The sequence below is a fragment of the Salmo salar genome, chromosome ssa20, assembly GCF_905237065.1.
Source record: "Salmo salar chromosome ssa20, Ssal_v3.1, whole genome shotgun sequence".
Lineage (NCBI taxonomy): Eukaryota > Metazoa > Chordata > Actinopteri > Salmoniformes > Salmonidae > Salmo > Salmo salar.
The window spans coordinates 93,584,568-93,608,192 of NC_059461.1; the positions used below are offsets into that span (position 1 = coordinate 93,584,568).

The following is a 23,625-nucleotide window of genomic DNA, read 5'->3' on the forward strand; positions in this document are numbered from 1 at the left end:
TAATATCCAACCATTAATAATATCCAACCATTAATAATATCCAACCATTAGTAATATCCAACCATTAGTAATATCCATTAATAATATCCAACCATTAATAATATCCAACCATTAGTAATATCCATTAATAATATCCAACCATTAATAATATCCAACCATTAGTAATATCCATTAATAATATCCAACCATTAGTAATATCCAACCATTAGTAATATCCAACCATTAGTAATATCCATTAGTAATATCCAACCATTAGTAATATCCAACCATTAGTAATATCCAACCATTAGTAATATCCATTAATAATATCCAACCATTAGTAATATCCAACCATTAGTAATATCCAACCATTAATAATATCTAACCATTAGTAATATCCAACCATTAGTAATATCCAACCATTAGTAATATCCAACCATTAGTAATATCCAACCATTAATAATATCCAACCATTAGTAATATCCATTAATAATATCCAACCATTAATAATATCCAACCATTAGTAATATCCATTAATAATATCCAACCATTAATAATATCCAACCATTAGTAATATCCATTAATAATATCCAACCATTAGTAATATCCAACCATTAGTAATATCCAACCATTAGTAATATCCATTAGTAATATCCAACCATTAGTAATATCCAACCATTAGTAATATCCAACCATTAGTAATATCCAACCATTAGTAATATCCAACCATTAATAATATCCAACCATTAATAATATCCAACCATTCGTAATATCCAAACATTAATAATATCCAACCATTAATAATATCCAACCATTAATAATATCCAACCATTAATAATATCCAACCATTAGTAATATCCAACCATTAATAATATCCAACCATTAGTAATATCCAACCATTAGTAATATCCAACCATTAGTAATATCCAACCATTAATAATATCCAACCATTAGTAATATCCAACCATTAGTAATATCCAACCATTAGTAATATCCAACCATTAGTAATATCCAACCATTAATAATATCCAACCATTAATAATATCCAACCATTAGTAATATCCAACCATTAATAATATCCAACCATTAATAATATCCAACCATTAGTAATATCCAACCATTAGTAATATCCAACCATTAATAATATCCAACCATTAGTAATATCCATTAGTAATATCCAACCATTAGTAATATCCAACCATTAGTAATATCCAACCATTAGTAATATCCAACCATTAATAATATCCAACCATTAGTAATATCCAACCATTAGTAATATCCAACCATTAGTAATATCCAACCATTAATAATATCCAACCATTAGTAATATCCAACCATTAATAATATCCAACCATTAGTAATATCCAACCATTAGTAATATCCAACCATTAGTAATATCCAACCATTAGTAATATCCAACCATTAGTAATATCCAACCATTAATAATATCCATTAGTAATATCCAACCATTAGTAATATCCAACTATTAGTAATATCCAACCATTAATAATATCCAACCATTAATAATATCCAACCATTAGTATTATCCAACCATTAGTAATATCCAACTATTAGTAATATCCAACCATTAGTAATATCCAACCATTAGTAATATCCATTAGTAATATCCATTAGTAATATCCAACTATTAATAATATCCAACCATTAGTAATATCCAACCATTAATAATATCCAACCATTAGTAATATCCAACCATTAATAATATCCAACCATTAATAATATCCAACCATTAGTAATATCCAACCATTAATAATATCCAACCATTAGTAATATCCAACTATTAGTAATATCCAACTATTAGTAATATCCAACCATTAGTAATATCCAACTATTAGTAATATCCAACCATTAGTAATATCCAACTATTAGTAATATCCAACTATTAGTAATATCCAACCATTAGTAATATCCAACCATTAGTAATATCCAACCATTAGTAATATCCAACCATTAGTAATATCCAACCATTAGTAATATCCAACTATTAGTAATATCCAACCATTAATAATATCCAACCATTAATAATATCCAACCATTAGTATTATCCAACCATTAGTAATATCCAACCATTAGTAATGTCCAACCATTAGTAATATCCAACCATTAGTAATATCCAACTATTAGTAATATCCAACCATTAGTAATATCCATTAGTAATATCCAACCATTAGTAATATCCAACCATTAGTAATATCCAACTATTAGTAATATCCAACCATTAGTAATATCCATTAGTAATATCCAACCATTAATAATATCCAACTATTAGTAATATCCAACCATTAGTATTATCCAACCATAAGTATTATCCAACCATTAGTAATATCCAATCATTAATAATATCCAACTATTAGTAATATCCAACCATTAGTAATATCCATTAATAATATCCAACTATTAGTAATATCCAACCATTAATAATATCCATTAGTAATATCCAACCATTAGTAATATCCAACCATTAATAATATCCAACCATTAATAATATCCAACCATTAGTAATATCCAACCATTAGTAATATCCATTAGTAATATCCAACCATTAGTAATATCCAACCATTAGTAATATCCAACCATTAGTAATATCCATTAATAATATCCAACCATTAGTAATATCCAACTATTAGTAATATCCAACCATTAGTAATATCCATTAGTAATATCCAACCATTAATAATATCCAACTATTAGTAATATCCAACCATTAGTAATATCCATTAATAATATCCAACCATTAGTAATATCCAACCATTAATAATATCCAACCATTAATAATATCCAACCATTAGTAATATCCAACCATTAGTAATATCCAACCATTAATAATATCCAACCATTAGTACTATCCAACCATTAGTAATATCCAACCATTAGTAATATCCAACCATTAGTAATATCCAACCATTAGTAATATCCAACCATTAGTAATATCCACATCGACTGTCATTTTAACTTGTTTAATAGCATTAGAATGGTCCTCTCATCTCTCTTAGCTGGAATGGAACGGATCTCTCTCTCTCTCTCTCTCTCTCTCTCTCTCTCTGTCTCCTCTCTCTCTCTCCCTCTCTCTCTCTCTCTCTGTCTCCTCTCTCTCTCTCCCTCTCTCTCTCTCTCCCTCTGTCTCCTCTCTCGCTCTCACCTCTCTCCCCCCTCGCTCTCTCTCCCTCTCTCTCTCCCCTCTCTCTCCCTCTCTCTCTCTCTCTCTGTCTCCTCTCTCTCTCTGTCTCCTCTCTCGCTCTCACCTCTCTCTCCCCTCGCTCTGCCCTCTCTCTCCCTCTCTCTCCCCTCTCTCTCCCCTCTCTCTCTCTCTCTCGCTCTCTCTGTCTCCTCTCTCGCTCTCACCTCTCTCTCCCCTCGCTCTGCCCTCTCTCTCTCTCTCTCTCTCTCTCCCTCTCTCTCCCCTCTCTCTCTCTCTCTCGCTCTCTCCTCTCTCCCCTCTCTCTCTCTCGCTCTCACCTCTCTCTCCCCTCGCTCTGCCCTCTCTCTCTCTCTCTCCCCTCGCTCTGCCCTCTCTCTCTCTCTCTCCCCTCTCTCTCCCCTCTCTCCCTCTCATTATGTTTCTCTCTCTCTCTCCTCTCTCCCTCTCCCCTCTCTCTCTCTCTCGCTCTCACCTCTCTCTCCCCTCGCTCTGCCCTCTCTCTCTCTCTCTCTCTCTCCTCTCTCCTCTCTATCTCCTCTCTCTCTCTCTCTCTCTCTCTCTCTCTCTCTCTCTCTCTCTCTCTCAATCTCTCATTCTGTCTGTCTTTCTCCCTCTCATTATGTTTCTCTCTCTCTCTCTCTCTCTCAATCTCTCATTCTGTCTGTCTTTCTCCCTCTCATTATGTTTCTCTCTCTCTTCTTTATAAAAAATGTAATCTGGTCCCTGGAGCGAGGGGTTTGTGAAACAACCAACAGACCTCGCTAGCGGCCTGGATCACCATGCCAACCAACAGACCTCGCTAGCGGCCTGGAGCACCATGCCATGGGCCCAAAAACACAACAACAAGTTTCACATGTTTCACTTGCTCCAATCTCAGCCCCAGTCTCAGCTCCAGTCTCAGCTCCAGTCTCAGCCCCAGTCTCAGCCCCAGTCTCAGCCCCAGTCTCAGCCCCAGTCTCAGCTCCAGTCTCAGCTCCAGTCTCAGCTCCAGTCTCAGCTCCAGTCTCTTGTCCAGTCTCAGCCCCAGTCTCAGCCCCAGTCTCAGCCCCAGTCTCAGCCCCAGTCTCAGCTCCAGTCTCAGCTCCAGTCTCAGCCCCAGTCTCTTGTCCAGTCTCAGCCCCAGTCTCAGCTCCAGTCTCAGCTCCAGTCTCAGCCCCAGTCTCAGCCCCAGTCTCAGCCCCAGTCTCAGCCCCAGTCTCAGCCCCAGTCTCAGCTCCAGTCTCAGCTCCAGTCTCAGCCCCAGTCTCAGCTCCAGTCTCAGCCCCAGTCTCAGCCCCAGTCTCAGCCCCAGTCTCAGCCCCAGTCTCAGCTCCAGTCTCAGCTCCAGTCTCAGCTCCAGTCTCAGCTCCAGTCTCAGCCCCCCAGTCTCAGCCCCAGTCTCAGCCCCAGTCTCAGCTCCAGTCTCAGCTCCAGTCTCAGCCCCAGTCTCAGCCCCAGTCTCAGCTCCAGTCTCAGCTCCAGTCTCAGCTCCAGTCTCAGCTCCAGTCTCAACCCCAGTCTCAGCCCCAGTCTCAGCCCCAGTCTCAGCCCCAGTCTCAGCTCCAGTCTCAGCTCCAGTCTCAGCTCCAGTCTCAGCCTGCCCCGCACCTTGATGTTGCATGTGGATGGTTCATTTCTTCCATCTGCATTGTACCTACAGTGTTCCCTTATGGAACGATGCTCTACTCTCTATAGTGCAGGGAGCCAACCAATCACAGTTTTTCAGGGCGTGCTAAGTGACTCTGAATAGAACACACATATTTGTTGAGCTTGCCATTCTCCTCTTCAATGTCAGCAAGGAAGATGACGTCTGTAACACAGTGTTATGAATGAAATGTACAGAACGGGCATTATAAAGTGACGAAGTGTTATAGTATGTTGGAGATTATTACAGTGTTACAGTAAAGTGGGTTTCATCCTGAAACTAAGTCCTGACATTGTTTTTCTTCTCACCTCCTCGACCCCATGAAGGAGCCAGAATACTCTAATGTTTATCAGAGGAGAACAGGACGCATGCAGAGAAGGGCAGGGGTCGTACAATACCAGGTATGAAGATTCCCTAGGGGGAGTCGGAGGGAAGGAGACGTTCTCTTGATGTTCTCTAGACGCTCTTTGGATGTTCACTAGATGTTATCTGGACGTTCTCTAGATGTTCTCTAGACACTCTCTAGACGCTCTCTAGATGCTCTCTAGACGTTCTCTTGACGTTCTCTAGATGTTATCTGGACGTTCTCTAGATGCTCTCTAGACGTTCTCTAGATGTTCTCTAGATGTTATCTGGACGTTCTCTAGATGTTATCTAGATGTTATCTAGACATTCTCTAGGTGTTCTCTAGATGTTATCTAGACGCTCTCTAGATGCTCTCTAGATGCTCTCTAGACGTTCTCTAGACGTTCTCTAGATGTTCTCTAGATGTTATCTGGACGTTCTCTAGATGTTATCTAGACGCTCTCTAGATGCTCTCTAGATGCTCTCTAGACGTTCTCTAGACGTCCTCTAGATGTTCTCTAGATGTTATCTGGACGTTCTCTAGATGTTATCTAGACGTTCTCTAGGCGTTCTCTAGCCGTTCTAACAACGCTGTTGTTCTAACGACGCTTCCTGCACTGGAATAGTTCCATAAGGGTTTTTTTGATTTCTTTGTCTTTGTGACTGTGTCTATCTGGATGTCTCCTTTTGTTGTTGATGTTTGGTGATCACATTCTTGTTGTCTTGCATCTGTATTTCAGTATGAAACGCATGTTTGTTCACGTCTCACTCATGTCTGCTTCATCTCCATGTCTCCATGTGCTGTCGGTGTGTAGAAACATAGCAAAGCAGGCATTCCTAGAGACTTTACAGGACTACCCTATAGAGATGGACATTCTGGGTACCGCACGCAGGGAGGCTGCCCCGTACAACGACGGGTATGTTGCATGACGCTCACTATCTCGTGCGCCGTCTGGCTGCTCACCGTGACGACAAGATCTTGATCGGCTTTGCACACGACACTTTGCATGTTGTGACGTCATCATCAACCGCCTTGAAATGTAGAGACACTGCTAATTATTTAAACGCCTAACTCAATTTAGTTTCAGACACTGACGTTGTGTGTTATTGTGGATGATATTTAACCTCTCTTGGGCAGGTCCCACGGTTCACACTATTCAACAGCCAGTGAAAAATCAGAGCGCCAAATTCAAAACCACAAAATGTCATAATTCAAAGTTCTCAAACAAAGGACTATTTTACACCATTTTAAAGGTACACGTCTCCTTAATGTAACCACATTGTCCGATTTCAAAAAGGCTTTACGGCGAAAGCATAAAGTTAGATTATGTTAGGACAGTTCCAACACAAGAAAAAGCACGCAGCCATTTTCCTAGCAAGGACAGGCGTCACAAAAACCAGAAAACCAGCTAAAATTATGCACTAACCTTTGACAATCTTCATCAGATGACACTCCTAGGACATCATGTTACACAATACATGCATTTTTTGTTCGATAAAGTTCATATTTATATCCATAAACCCCATTTTACATTGGCGCGTGATGTTCAGAAAATATTTTGCCTCCAATACTGCCGGTGAATCAGCACAACAATTTACAAAAATACTCACCATAAACGTTGATAAAATATTAAACTGTTATTCTAAGAATTGTAGATGAACATCTCCTTTATGCAACCGCTGTGACAGATTTCAATAAAGCTTCACGGGGAAAGCACACTTTGCAATAATCTGAGTACGGCGCTCAGAAACATACACCAGGCAATACAAATACCCTCCATTTTGGAGTCATCTAAAATCATAAATAGCATTAGAAATATTCACTTAGCTTTGATGATCTTCATCAGAAGGCACTTCCAGGAATCCCAGGTCCACAATAAATGTTGTTTTGTTCGATAAACTCCATAATTTATGTCCAAATAGCTCCTTGTTGTTAGCGCGTTCAGTTAGCTACTCCAAATGTAGGAAGCTCGCGGAAAATGTCACGACAAAAAGTAAAAAAAAGTTCTATTTACATTCGTTCAAACATGTCAAACGTTGTATAGCATCAATCTTTAGGGCCTTTATCACTTAGAACTTCAATAATATTCCAACCGGACGATTGCAATGTCTTGAAAAATGTTTTGGAACACAGCTAACTCTCACGTGAATGCGCGCCAATGAACGCCAGTACCTTCCTGAGTCAACAACTTCCAACTTCCTCTGTTCGCTCTCTGTTCATCATAGACGCGTTAAAACAACTTTCTAAAGACTGTTGACATCTAGTGGAAGCCTTAGGAAGTGCAAAATGAACCCTAAGTCACTGTGTGTTTGATAGGCAATGACTTGAAAGGACTACAAGCACCAGAATTCTCACTTCCTGGTTAGATTTTTCTCAGGTTTTTGCCTGCCATATGAGTTCTGTTATACTCACAGACATCATTCAAACAGTTTTAGAAACTTCAGAGTGTTTTCTATCCAAATCTACTAATAATATGCATATTGTAGTTCCTGGGTCCTGGGCCCGAGTAGTAAGCCGTTTAATTTGGGTACGTTTTTCATCCGGCCGTGAAAATACTGCCCCCTACCTTAGAGAGGTTAACGCGACGAACAATTGGTAATACCACGATCCGTTCGATAAAGTCTGTTTTTTGTCTGACGAATACACTTCACGCGATGTGATCGGGTTGCTTTCTACCCCTTTAGCAAACAGCAAACGTCTGACATATTTGGTATTTTTTTACAGGCGGTGTTTTCCATAAAACATGGTTCCAGTGACTTCATACAATACGTGCCGCCCATCCATTTACATGCGTGTCACCATATCTCTGGAAACGTCCCGTTAACGTGTCAGCCGAACCTGCCTCTGTGATGGACCCGTCGTACCAGGAAGTAGCCATACCCAGGACTAATACACAGCCCGGCTACTCACCCTCCTATGCAATGCATTATCCTCAGCCTCAGCAGACTATATATTTATACAGCAGTTCTCCGTTCCAAATGGCACCCTTATTCCCTTTATAGTGTACTACTTCTGAGCAGAGCTCTATGGGTCCCTGGTCTAAAGTAGTGCACTACATATGGGGAATAAGGTATAATTTGGGACACATAGTGCCTGCTACCCTGTGGAGTGATCCTCTGACATGTGGAGAGTGAATTACCACAGAGTCATGAATTAACAGGAGGCCTGCTGCGGTCACTAGTGCTGTAAATTAGATTTTATATTGATCCCCCCCCCCCGTTTCGATTGGACAAAACCCCGCTCTGTTCCGAGTGTTTTCCCGAGCGTTCTTGGTAACCTAGCCCGCCGAGTGGCTATGGCAACAGCAGAAAGAGTTACTGACCAGTAAAAAGGAACTGTTCTTCCAATTCACTTCCCTGTTTGATAATTATATCTATATAATGTTATTGTAAGGATGGTATAAAATGCCTTCCCTGGGATGAATCCTATCTTCACGTCTGTGTGTATAAACTCATGGTTCTGGTGCAAATGTCCCATTGACATCAATGTGGCCTGGTCTAAAGAACTGCTCTATAGAGGCAATATGGTGCCATTCGAGAGGATGATGTCAGAGTTACACACACACTGATTTAAAGTTAGGATTGTGTCCTCTGGAACAGGTAGGAAGGACAACGACTCTGAGAGACTGTCTCCTTTCTGTAGGCACTTCCTGTTTAAGCCAGGGGGGACGTCTCCAATGTATTGTACGACATCACCGGGTTACCCTTTGACCTCCAGCACGGTCTACTCCCCGCCACCTCGACCGTTACCCAGAAACACCTTCTCCAGACCGGCGTTCAGCCTGAAGAAGCCCTACAAGCACTGCAACTGGAAATGTGCGGCTCTCAGCGCCATCCTCACCTCCGTCACGCTGGTGTTCCTGCTTGCCTACTTCATCGGTGAGTCAACCTCTCCTCTCCTCTCCTCTGCCTCTCCTCTCCTCTCCTCTCCTCTCCTCTCCTCTCCTCTCCTCTCCTCTCCTCTCCTCTCCTCTCCTCTCCTCTCCTCGCCTCTCCTCTCTCCTCGCCTCTATCCTCCTCTCCTCTCCTCTCCTCTCCTCTCCTCTCCTCTCCTCTCCTCTCCTCTCCTCTCCTCTCCTCTCCTCTCCTCTCCTCTCCTCTCCTCTCCTCTCCTCTCCTCTCCTCTCCTCTCCTCTCCTCTCCTCTCCTCTCCTCTCCTCTGCCTCTCCTCTCCTCTATCCTCCTCTCCTCTCCTCTCCTCCTGACTTACTTCATTGGTAAACATTTATCATCCTTCACCCCACCTCCTCTGCATCATCCTTCCTTCCCTTCCCTCCCTTTTTCTCCTCTCCCCCACCCTCCCTCCCTCCCGTCACCCTACCCTCGCCCTCATTCCCCTCCTCTCGCCTGCCTCCTCTCCTCTCCCCTCCTTATCCACCTCCCTTTTCCTTCCCACCTCTCCCTTCCCCTATCCAGCTGTCCTACATTCCCTTCCGCTTCCACCCCCCTATCCACCTCTCTCTCCAGCCACAGTCAAAAGGCTGTGGTCCATTCTGTTTTCCCTGTTGTGGAGTGGAATGTAGTGGACTCTGCTATCTGTAGCAGTATCTGAATACGATTGTATCGAGAGTAAATCAGAATGTCTGAGATAATATTTAATTTTCAACCAAACATAAATAACATTAGCATGTAATAGACTGATATGATTGAGTCTGGTCAGTGATGATTGAGTCTGTTCAGGGATGATGAGTCTGGTCAGGGATGATTGAGTCTGGTCAGGGATGATGAGTCTGGTCAAGGGGGATGAGTCTGGTCAGGGATGATTGAGTCTGTTCAGGGATGATGAGTCTGGTCAGGGATGATTGAGCCTGGTCAGGGATGATGAGTCTGGTCAAGGGGGATGAGTCTGGTCAGGGATGATTGAGTCTGTTCAGGGATGATGAGTCTGGTCAGGGATGATGAGTCTGGTCAGGGATGATGAGTCTGGTCAGGGATGATGAGTCTGGTCAGTGGTGTAGTAATGCTGTAATGTAGTCTAGCTCTTCAGGGAGGCCCAGTCATTTATCAGTGGTGTAGTAATGCTGTAATGTAGTCTAGCTCTTCAGGGAGGCCCAGCCATTTATCAGTGGTGTAGTAATGCTGTAATGTAGTCTAGCTCTTCAGGGAGGCCCAGCCATTTATCAGTGGTGTAGTAATGCTGTAATGTAGTCTAGCTCTTCAGGGAGGCCCAGCCATTTATCAGTGGTGTAGTAATGCTGTAATGTAGTCTAGCTCTTCATGGAGGCCCAGTAATTGGTTAGTGGTGGAGTGTAGTCTAATGTAGTCTAGCTCTCTATTGTCATTATTAATATTATTATTATTATAATAATTATTATAATTATTATTAATATTTATTATTATTATTTTATTTTTATTATTGTTATTTTTATTATTATTATTATATTATTATTATTATTATTATAATACGTATTATTATAATTGTTATTATGAATATTATTATTATTACTATTATTGTTATTGTTATTATTATTATATTACTATTATTATTATTATTATTATTACTATTATTACCATTATTATTACTGTTATTAGAATTATTACTATTATTAGTATTATTACTGTTATTATTGTTATTATTATTATTATTATTACTATTACTATTAGTATTAGTATTATTACTATTATTATTATTATTATAATACGTATTATTATAATTGTTATTATTAATATTATTATTATTACTATTATTGTTATTGTTATTATTATTATATTATTATTATTATTATTATAATACGTATTATTATAATTGTTATTATTAATATTATTATTATTACTATTATTGTTATTGTTATTATTATTATATTACTATTATTATTATTATTATTATTACTATTATTACCATTATTATTACTGTTATTATTATTATTATTATTATATTACTATTATTATTATTATTATTATTATTACTATTATTACCATTATTATTACTGTTATTAGAATTATTACTATTATTAGTATTATTATTATTATTATTGTTATTATTATTATTATTACTGGTATTACTATTAGTATTAGTATTATTAGTATTATTACTATTATTATTATTACTATTATTATTATTATATTATTATTAATACTATTATTATATTATTATTAGTATTATTACTATTATTATTATTACTATTATTATTAATACTATTATTATTATTATTATTGTTATTATTATTATTATGATGAGGATGATATTTGGCCTCTTTTATTTTCTGTTGTCTACCCTGTGGTGGTGTGTGGTCTTTTCTGATGTCAATTTTACTTATTTTTCAGTCCAGCAACACATAATGTCTTACATATGTAGCTACGCAAACATGATGCACGCACGCACGCACGCACGCACGCACCGACAGACAGACAGACAGACAGACAGACAGACAGACAGACAGACAGACAGACAGACAGACAGACAGACAGACAGACAGACAGACAGACAGACAGACAGACAGACAGACAGACAGTGAACACATGCTGGAAGACGACACTCAGAAAAGCTATTTTATATTATTTGACCAGGTAGTATGCATTTGAATGCCGATATATACAGCCGCACCTATTTAACATAGAAATTGTTCCATCGTCGTTAAATTCAATCTCACAGAGGGGAATAAGATGGAGGTTTATTCAGCAGAAGATTGGGAAAGGATAGCCTAGTCACTCATTTGCGTATTCATCCTGCGCTAGGAGGAGACGCAGACAGCCACACACATCCTAGCTGAGTCGGTCTCCATTATGATCATCCTATCTGATCACTGAGTCAGTCTCCAGACCATAACACATCCTAGCTGATCACTGAGTCAGTCTCCAGACCATAACACATCCTAGCTGATCACTGAGTCAGTCTCCAGACCATAACACATCCTAGCTGAGTCAGTCTCCAGACCATAACACATCCTAGCTGATCACTGAGTCAGTCTCCAGACCATAACACATCCTAGCTGAGTCAGTCTCCAGACCATAACACATCCTAGGTGATCACTGAGTCAGTCTCCAGACCATAACACATCCTAGCTGAGTCTGTCTCCAGACCATAACACATCCTAGCTGATCACTGAGTCAGTCTCCAGACCATAACACATCCTAGCTGAGTCAGTCTCCAGACCATAACACATTCTAGCTGATCACTGAGTCAGTCTTCAGACCATAACACATCCTAGCTGATCACTGAGTCAGTCTCCAGACCATAACACATCCTAGCTGAGTCAGTCTCCAGACCATAACACATCCTAGCTGATCACTGAGTCAGTCTCCAGACCATAACACATCCTAGCTGAGTCAGTCTCCATACCATAACACATCCTATCTGATCACTGAGTCAGTCTCCAGACCATAACACATCCTAGCTGATCACTGAGTCAGTCTCCAGACCATAACACATCCTAGCTGATCACTGAGTCAGTCTCCAGACCATAACACATCCTAGCTGAGTCAGTCTCCAGACCATAACACATCCTAGCTGATCACTGAGTCAGTCTTCAGACCATAACACATCCTAGCTGATCACTGAGTCAGTCTCCAGACCATAACACATCCTAGCTGATCACTGAGTCAGTCTCCAGACCATAACACATCCTAGCTGAGTCAGTCTCCATACCATAACACATCCTAGCTGATCACTGAGTCAGTCTCCAGACCATAACACATCCTAGCTGAGTCAGTCTCCATACCATAACACATCCTAGCTGATCACTGAGTCAGTCTCCATACCATAACACATCCTAGCTGATCACTGAGTCAGTCTCCAGACCATAACACATCCTAGCTGATCACTGAGTCATTACTACTGAGTCAGTCTCCAGACCATAACACATCCTAGCTGATCACTGAGTCAGTCTCCAGACCATAACACATCCTATCTGATCACTGAGTCAGTCTCCAGACCATAACACATCCTAGCTGATCACTGAGTCAGTCTCCAGACCATAACACATCCTAGCTGATCACTGAGTCAGTCTCCAGACCATAACACATCCTAGCTGAGTCAGTCTCCAGACCATAACACATCCTAGCTGATCACTGAGTCAGTCTTCAGACCATAACACATCCTAGCTGATCACTGAGTCAGTCTCCAGACCATAACACATCCTAGCTGATCACTGAGTCAGTCTCCAGACCATAACACATCCTAGCTGAGTCAGTCTCCATACCATAACACATCCTAGCTGATCACTGAGTCAGTCTCCAGACCATAACACATCCTAGCTGAGTCAGTCTCCAGACCATAACACATCCTAGCTGATCACTGAGTCAGTCTCCAGACCATAACACATCCTAGCTGAGTCAGTCTCCATACCATAACACATCCTAGCTGATCACTGAGTCAGTCTCCATACCATAACACATCCTAGCTGATCACTGAGTCAGTCTCCAGACCATAACACATCCTAGCTGATCACTGAGTCATTACTACTGAGTCAGTCTCCAGACCATAACACATCCTAGCTGATCACTGAGTCAGTCTCCAGACCATAACACATCCTAGCTGATCACTGAGTCAGTCTCCAGACCATAACACATCCTAGCTGATCACTGAGTCAGTCTCCAGACCATAACACATCCTATCTGATCACTGAGTCAGTCTCCAGACCATAACACATCCTAGCTGAGTCAGTCTCCATACCATAACACATCCTAGCTGATCACTGAGTCAGTCTCCAGACCATAACACATCCTAGCTGAGTCAGTCTCCAGACCATAACACATCCTAGCTGAGTCAGTCTCCAGACCATAACACATCCTAGCTGATCACTGAGTCAGTCTCCAGACCATAACACATCCTAGCTGATCACTGAGTCAGTCTCCAGACCATAACACATCCTAGCTGAGTCAGTCTCCAGACCATAACACATCCTAGCTGATCACTGAGTCAGTCTTCAGACCATAACACATCCTAGCTGATCACTGAGTCAGTCTCCAGACCATAACACATCCTAGCTGAGTCAGTCTCCAGACCATAACACATCCTAGCTGATCACTGAGTCAGTCTCCAGACCATAACACATCCTAGCTGAGTCAGTCTCCATACCATAACACATCCTAGCTGATCACTGAGTCAGTCTCCAGACCATAACACATCCTAGCTGAGTCAGTCTCCAGACCATAACACATCCCAGCTGAGTCAGTCTCCAGACCATAACACATCCCAGCTGAGTCAGTCTCCAGACCATAACACATCCTAGCTGATCACTGAGTCAGTCTCCAGACCATAACACATCCTAGCTGATCACTGAGTCAGTCTCCAGACCATAACACATCCCAGCTGAGTCAGTCTCCAGACCATAACACATCCTAGCTGATCACTGAGTCAGTCTCCATCACATTTCTATTTCTTCCTAAAGGGCTCTACTGATTATTCATTTCTCTTTTCATTGCCTGGATCGTCTATAATGATTTTACTTATCATTCAAAACATTGTTGGTTTAGTTCTCTCCCTGCTGGCTGTTCATGTTAATGATCTGGATTATATTTATATGGGTAGCTACATTGGGTGGTGGGTGATTTATACTGTAGCTAGCAGGCTAAATTGGGTGGTGAGTGATTTATACTATAGCTAGTAGGCTAAATTGGGTGGTGGGTGATTTATACTATAGCTAGCAGGCTAAATTGGGTGGTTTATACTATAGCTAGAAGACTAAATTGGGTGGTGGGTGATTTATACTGTAGCTAGCAGGCTAAATTGGGTGGTGGGTGATTTATACTGTAGCTAGCAGGCTAAATTGGGTGGTGGGGGATGTATTTTATAGCTAGAAGGCTAAATTGGATGGTGGGTGATTTATACTATAGCTAGTAGTCTACATTGGGTGGTGGGTGGTTTATACTATAGCTAGTAGGCTAAATGGTGATTTATACTGTAGCTAGCAGGCTAAATGGTGATTTATACTGTAGCTAGCAGGCTAAATTGGGTGGTGGGTGGTTTATACTATAGCTAGCAGGCTAAATTGGGTGGTGGGTGGTTTATACTATAGCTAGCAGGCTAAATTGGATGGTGGGTGGTTTATACTGTAGCTAGCAGGCTAAATTGGATGGTGGGTGGTTTATACTATAGCTAGCAGGCTAAATTGGATGGTGGGTGGTTTATACTGTAGCTAGCAGGTTAAATTGGATGGTGGGTGGTTTATACTGTAGCTAGCAGGCTAAATTGGATGGTGGGTGGTTTATACTATAGCTAGCAGGCTAAATTGGGTGGTGGGTGATTTATACTATAGCTAGCAGGCTAAATTGGGTGGTTTAAACTATAGCTAGCAGGCTAAATTGGCTGGTGAGTGATTTATGCTATAGCTAGCAGGCTAAATTGGGTGGTTTATACTATAGCTAGCAGGCTAAATTGGGTGGTGGGTGGTTTATACTATAGCTAGCAGGCTAAATTGGGTGGTTTATACTATAGCTAGCAGGCTAAATTGGGTGGTTTATACTATAGCTAGCAGGCTAAATTGGGTGGTTTATACTATAGCTAGTAGGCTAAATTGGGTGGTTTATACTATAGCTAGCAGGCTAAATTGGGTGGTTTATACTATAGCTAGCAGGCTAAATTGGGTGGTTTATACTATAGCTAGTAGGCTAAATTGGGTGGTTTATACTATAGCTAGCAGGCTAAATTGGGTGGTTTATACTATAGCTAGCAGGCTAAATTGGGTGGTTTAAACTATAGCTAGCAGGCTAAATTGGGTGGTGGGTGGTTTATACTATAGCTAGCAGGCTAAATTGGGTGGTTTATACTATAGCTAGCAGGCTAAATTGGGTGGTTTATACTATAGCTAGCAGGCTAAATTGGCTTGTGAGTGATTTATACTGTAGCTAGTAGTCATATTAGTAGTGTAGCAACATTACTGAGATGATGGTGAGTGACTCTCTCTATAGCTGGACGTTGGGGTGGATGCTGATTGGATATGCCCATATCTGAGCATGTAATTATTAGCCGTGTGGGTCTAAATGTCTAAGTTTAGTGACCTTGCCACGCGACAAAGATCACCACCGGCCCTGATGCAGTTTAATCACGATGTAATAACAAACCTCCTCAAAATCTGAGTCTACACACACACACACACACACACACACACACACACACACACACACACACACACACACACACACCATCCTACCATCACGCACGCACACACACACACACACACACAGACACAGACACACACACAGACACACACACACACACACACACACACACACACACACCATCCTACCATCACACACACACACACACACACACACACACACACACCATCCTACCATCACGCACGCACACACACACACACACACAGACACAGACACACACACAGACACACACACACACACACACACACACCATCCTACCATCACGCACGCACACACACACACACACACACACAGACACACACACAGACACAGACACACACACACACACACACACACACACACACACACACACACACACACACACACACACACACACACCATCACACCATCCCGCACACACACACACACACACACACACACACACACACACACACACACGCGTGCACACACACACACACACACACACCATCCCACCATCCCACCATCACACACACACACACACACACACACACACACACACCATCCCACCTCCGCAAATAAACACGTCTGGAAACCTCACCCTGAGAATCTGGCGTTCCAATCAAGAACAAGCAGACAATGGCTCTGTCATAAATACCACCCTATTCCCTATGAAGTGCTCAACTTTTCTTTTCTTTTTTGTTGCCCAGGGCCCATAGGGCTTTTGAAGGGCTCAAAACGAGTGCACTATTGGGAATAGATTACCATCTGGGACAGAGCCCATGTTTAATTAAACACTGATGAGAAAATATATTTAATTTCAAGTGCAATTAATTATTGAGGGCTGTAATTTGAAACTCCGTCTGGAGCCTCTAATGAACCCAATTATACCCCTCTGACAGATGTTTTGACTTGTAACGTGGTTTTGCTCCGGCCCGGCCCCAGTCCGGTACAGCTTTGTGAGATGAAATGTCTCTATTGGTTGAGGAGTAGGGGTAGGTGGGGTGGTGTGGGGGGGGAGTAGGGGTGTTGGTGGGGTGGTGTGGGGGGGTAGGTGGGGTGGTGTGTGGGGGGGTGGGGGTAGGTGGGGTGGTGTGGGGGGGAGTAGGGGTGTTGGTGGGGTGGTGGGGGGGAGTAGGGGTGTTGGTGGGGTGGTGGGGGGGAGTAGGGGTGTTGGTGGGTGGTGTGGGGGGGTAGGAGGGGTGGTGTGGGGGGGGTAGGTGGGGTATAGAGGGGCTGGGCTATAGAGAGGCTGGGCTATAGGGAGGCTGGGCTATAGGGAGACTGGGCTATAGGGAGGCTGGGCTATAGGGAGGCTGGGCTATAGAGAGGCTGGGCTATAGGGAGGCTGGGCTATAGGGAGGCTGGGCTATAGAGGGGCTGGGCTATAGGGAGGCTGGGCTATAGAGAGGCTGGGCTATAGGGAGGCTGGGCTATAGGGAGGCTGGGCTATAGAGAGGCTGGGCTATAGAGAGGCTGGGCTGTAGGGAGGCTGGGCTATAGGGAGGCTGGGCTATAGGGAGACTGGGCTATAGGGAGGCTGGGCTATAGGGAGGCTGGGCTATAGAGAGGCTGGTCTATAGAGAGGCTGGGCTATAGAGAGGCTGGGCTATAGAGAGGCTGGGCTATAGGGAGGCTGGGCTATAGGGAGGCTGGGCTATAGGGAGGCTGGGCTATAGAGAGGCTGGGCTATAGGGAGGCTGGGCTATAGGGAGGCTGGGCTATAGAGGGGCTGGGCTATAGGGAGGCTGGGCTATAGAGAGGCTGGGCTATAGGGAGGCTGGGCTATAGGGAGGCTGGGCTATAGAGAGGCTGGGCTATAGAGAGGCTGGGCTGTAGGGAGGCTGGGCTATAGGGAGGCTGGGCTATAGGGAGACTGGGCTATAGGGAGGCTGGGCTATAGGGAGGCTGGGCTGTAGAGAGGCTGGGCTGTAGGGAGGCTGGGCTGTAGGGAGGCTGGGCTATAGGGAGGCTGGGCTATAGGGAGGCTGGGCTATAGGGAGGCTGGGCTATAGAGAGGCTGGGCTATAGAGAGGCTGGGCTATAGGGAGGCTGGGCTATAGGGAGGCTGGGCTATAGAGAGGCTGGACGATAGAGAGACTGGGATATAGGGAGGCTGGGCTATAGAGAGGCTGGGCTATAGAGAGGCTGGGCTATAGAGAGGCTGGGCTATAGGGAGGCTGGGCTATAGAGAGGCTGGGCTATAGAGAGGCTGGGCTATAGAGAGGCTGGGCTATAGAGAGGCTGGGCTGTAGAGAGGCTGGACTATAGAGATACTGGGCTATAGAGAGGCTGGACTATAGAGAGACGGGCTATAGAGAGGCTGGGCTATAGAGAGGCTGGGCTATAGGGAGGCTGGGCTATAGAGAGTCTGGGCTATAGAGAGGCTGGGCTATAGGGAGACTGGGCTATAGAGAGGCTGGGCTATAGAGAGGCTGGGCTATAGAGAGGCTGGACTATAGAGAGACAGGCTATAGAGAGGCTGGGCTATAGAGAGGCTGGGCTGTAGAGAGGCTGGACTATAGAGATACTGGGCTATAGAGAGGCTGGACTATAGAGAGACGGGCTATAGAGAGGCTGGGCTATAGAGAGGCTGGGCTATAGGGAGGCTGGGCTATAGAGAGGCTGGGCTGTAGAGAGGCTGGACTATAGAGATACTGGGCTATAGAGAGGCTGGACTATAGAGAGACGGGCTATAGAGAGGATGGACTATAGAGAGACGGGCTATAGAGAGGCTGGACTATAGAGATACTGGGCTATAGAGAGGCTGGACTATAGAGAGACGGGCTATAGAGAGGCTGGACTATAGTTGTTGATCCTCTGTGGTTTTGCTTCAGCAGGACCTGTAGGACCTCTTTATACATCTCAGGGCTTTCAGCGAGAGGCTTGTGGGATTTCTAGGGGTTTTTCTGCCAGTATTGACATTATTTCAATGTGTGTTTGGAGTGGTTGATAGATTTATTGTGGTGCTTTAGATATGTGGAGATGTGTTCCTTATAGAAGTCCATCAGTGGCCGTAACCCATATAGCCAGAAATCTATGAGAGTCCATCAGTAGCCTATACCCTCAGAAGTGTCTGGATGCGTCCCAAATAGCACCCTAATCACTACGTAGTGCAGTACAGAGCCCTATGGGCCCCAGTCGAAGGTAGTGCACTGTGTGTAGGGAATAGGGTGCCGTTTGCAACACAACATCTGTAGCCTTTACCCTCTCTCTCTCTCTGACAGGAGATGACAGATCGTGTAGGCTGGCTGGTATAGCAGAGAACTGACAGGTACTTCTGAGCCTCACAGTCCCATTTGACAAATGATTCGGTACTTTTGATATACTGACCCGTATTCTTGCTGAAACTACTATTATTTATTTTTTTATTTTGGATTGCTTTTTATCTTTGAAAATATCAACCAGCTTTCAGCAAAAGATTACTAGGAGAAAGACAACTTGCCAGCTCAAGCAAAGTCATCAAAACACACAGTAGGATTTAGGAGACGTACAAAAACCTCTAGACATGTTGATCTACAGAGATTATATAGTCTTCCTGTAGAGATGGTGTAGTCTTCCTGTAGACATGTTGATCTACAGAGATTATATAGTCTTCCTGTAGACATGTTGATCTACAGAGATTATAGTCTTCCTGTAGACATGTTGATCTACAGAGATTATAGTCTTCCTGTAGACATGTTGATCTACAGAGATGGTGTAGTCTATATTTTTAATGCTAGTGTTCTGGCTGCTCTGTCAACAACACTTTATCCAGTATATTATATAATGTACAGTAATTGTACTGATAACACCCCTGTTCATTGATTCGTCAGGGGGGGGGTTTATCAATGGAAATAAATATCTTCACAACAAACTAATAAGGAAATAATAGTATAATTGTAAAGGGGGTTGCAGAACACTGGTGGCGGTGAAGTCAGACGCAGGAGAGCAGAACTAGGTAAATAGCCGGAGCAGTTTAATATCAAAACCAACGGCAATATAAAAATAACCTACATGGGTACGAAACCCGACGCGCACCAGTAAACATAGACTACAAGCACTCACAAACAAACAATTCCACACAAGGACATGGGGGGAACAGAGGGTTAAATACACAACACTTAATGAGGGAAATGAGAAACCAGGTGTGTAGGAAAACAAGACAAAACAAATGGAAAATGACAAGTGGATCGACGATGGCTAGAAGACCGGTGACGCCGAATGAGGAGAGGAAACGACTTCGGTGGAAGTCGTGACAATAATAGTATTTTAGTAAATTATATAAATTATATTGATAACAACTAACAACAAAAAAAAATGTTATTGGTCACATGCACATGTTTAGTAAATGTTATTGAGGGTGTAGTGAAATGCTTGTGTTCCTAGCTCCAACAGTGCAGTAATAACAATAAACACAAATCTAAAAGTGAAAATGCAGAAATATCAGGACGAGCAAAATGTCAGAGTCCGGAGTATAAATATATACATTACCGGTCAAAAGTTTGGACACACCGACTCATTGAAGGGTTTTTTTCTTTATTTGTTACTATTTTCTAGATTGTAGAATAATAGTGAAGACATCAAAACTATGAAATAACACATATGGAATAATGTAGTAACCAAAATAGTGTTAAACAAATCAAAATATATTTTATATTTGAGATTCTTCAAAGTATCCACCCTTTGCCTTGATGACTGCTTTGCACACTCGTGGTATTCTCTCAACCAGCTTCATGAGGTAGTCACCTGGAATGCATTTCAATTAACAGGTCATCTTTTTTTAAAGTACATTTTTGGAATTTCTTTCTTTCTTAATGCATTTGAGCCAATCAGTTGTGTTGTGACAAGGTAGGGGTGGTATACAGAAGATAACCCTATTTGGTAAAGGACCAAGTCCATATTATGGCAAAAACAACTCAAATAAGCAAAGAGAAATGTCAGTCCATCATTACTTTAAAACATGAAGGTCAGTCTATCTGGAAAATTTCAAGAACTTTGAACGTTTCTTCAAGTGCAGTTGTAAAAACCATCAAGTCCTATGATGAAACTGGCTCTCATGAGGACCGCCACAGTAAAGGAAGACCCAGAGTTACCTCTGCTGCAGAGGATAAGTTCATTAGAGTTACCAGCCTCAGAAATTGCAGCCCAAATAAATGCTTCACAGAGTTCAAGTAACAGACACATCTCAACATCAACTGTTCAGAGGAGACTGTGTGAATCAGGCCTTCATGGTCAAATTGCTGCAAAGAAACCACTACTGAAGGACATCAATAAGAAGAAGAGACTTGCTTGGGCCAAGAAACACGAGCAATGGACATTAGACCGGTGGAAATCTGTCCTTTGGTCTGATGAGTCCAGATTTGAGATTTTGGGTTCCAACCGCCATGTCTTTGTGAGACGCAGAGTAGGTGAACAGATGATCTCTGCATGTGTGGTTCCAACCGTGAAGCATGGAGGAGGAGGTGTGATGGTGCTTTGCTGGTGACACTGTCTGTGATTTATTTAGAATTTAAGGCACAATTAAGCAGCATGGCTACCACAGCATTCTGCAGCGATACGCCATCCCATCTGGTTTGGGCTTAGTGGGACTATCATTTGTTTTTCAACAAAACAATGACCCAACACCCCTCCAGGCTGTGTAAGGGCTATTAAACCAAGAAGGAGGGTGATGGAGTGCTGCATCAGATGACCTGGCCTCCACAATCACCTGACCTCAACCCAATTGAGATGGTTTGGGATGAGTTGGACCGCAGAGTGAAGGAAAAGTAGCCAACAAGTGCTCAGCATATGTGGGAACTCCTTCAAGACTGTTGGAAAATCATTTCTCATGAAGCTGGTTGAGAGAATGCCAAGAGTGTGCAAAGCTGTCATCAAGGCAAAGGGTGGCTACTTTGAAGAATCTCAAATATAAAATATATTTTGAATTATCTAACCCTTGTTTGGTTACTACATGATTCCATATGTGTTATTTCATAGTTTTTATGTCTTCACTATTATTATACAAAGTAGAAAATAGTAAAAAATAAAGAAAAAACCCTTGAATGAGTAGGTGTGTCCAAACTTTTGACTGGTACTGTATATATACAGTATATATATATATATATATATATATGTGTGTATAGACATTATGGACATTGTATTGATAGAATATATAGTATATATGTAGAATATGTGGATAGAATATATAGTATATATGTAGAATATGTGGATAGAATATATAGTATTTCTGTAGAATATGTGGATATAATATATAGTATATCTGTAGAATATATAGTATATCTGTAGAATATGTGGATAGAATATATAGTATATCTGTAGAATATGTGGATAGAATATATAGTATATCTGTAGAATATGTGGATAGAATATATAGTATATCTGTAGAATACATGGATAGAATATATAGTATATCTGTAGAATATGTGGATAGAATATATAGTATATCTGTAGAATATGTGGATAGAATATATAGTATATCTGTAGAATACGTGGATAGAATGTATAGTATATCTGTAGAATATGTGGATAGAATATATAGTATATCTGTAGAATATATATTATATCTGTAGAATATGTGGATAGAATAAATAGTATATCTGTAGAATACGTGGATAGAATATATAGTATATCTGTAGAATATATAGTATATCTGTAGAATATGTGGATAGAATATATAGTATATCTGTAGAATACGTGGATAGAATATATAGTATTTTTTTAGAATTTATAGTATATATGTAGAATATGTGGATAGAATATATAGTATATCTGTAGAATACGTGGATAGAATATATAGTATATCTGTAGAATATGTGGATAGAATATATAGTATATCTGTAGAATATGTGGATAGAATATATAGTATATCTGTAGAATATGTGGATAGAATATATAGTATATCTGTAGAATATATAGTATATCTGTAGAATACGTGGATAGAATATATAGTATATCTGTAGAATATATAGTATATCTGTAGAATATGTGGATAGAATATATAGTATATCTGTAGAATATGTGGATAGAATATATAGTATATCTGTAGAATATGTGGATAGAATATATAGTATATCTGTAGAATATGTGGATAGAATATATAGTATATCTGTAGAATATGTGGATAGAATATATAGTATATCTGTAGAATATATAGTATATCTGTAGAATACGTGGATAGAATATATAGTATATCTGTAGAATATATAGTATATCTGTAGAATACGTGGATAGAATATATAGTATATCTGTAGAATATATAGTATATCTGTAGAATACGTGGATAGAATATATAGTATATCTGTAGAATATATAGTATATCTGTAGAATACGTGGATAGAATATATAGTATATCTGTAGAATACGTGGATAGAATATATAGTATATCTGTAGAATATATAGTATATCTGTAGAATACGTGGATAGAATAAATAGTATATCTGTAGAATATGTGGATAGAATATATAGTATATCTGTAGAATATATAGTATATCTGTAGAATATATAGTATATCTGTAGAATA

At 41.3% G+C, this 23,625-nt stretch overlaps 1 protein-coding gene across 10 annotated transcripts in view; it reads left to right on the top strand.

Moving 5' to 3' along the window:
• tenm4 (teneurin transmembrane protein 4) overlaps nt 1-23,625 on the top strand; it is a 649,554-nt gene that overhangs the window by 282,289 nt on the left and 343,640 nt on the right. For 6 of the 10 annotated variants that reach the window (XM_045704148.1, XM_045704149.1, XM_045704150.1 and 3 more), the window contains 3 exons: nt 5,090-5,164; nt 5,924-6,025; nt 8,752-8,987. In XM_045704148.1, coding sequence (XP_045560104.1) covers nt 5,090-5,164; nt 5,924-6,025; nt 8,752-8,987 — 413 coding nt within the window. The remainder of the gene's footprint in view (nt 1-5,089; nt 5,165-5,923; nt 6,026-8,751; nt 8,988-23,625) is intronic. The other 4 variants (XM_045704157.1, XM_045704153.1, XM_045704156.1 and 1 more) reach the window with 2 other exon arrangements.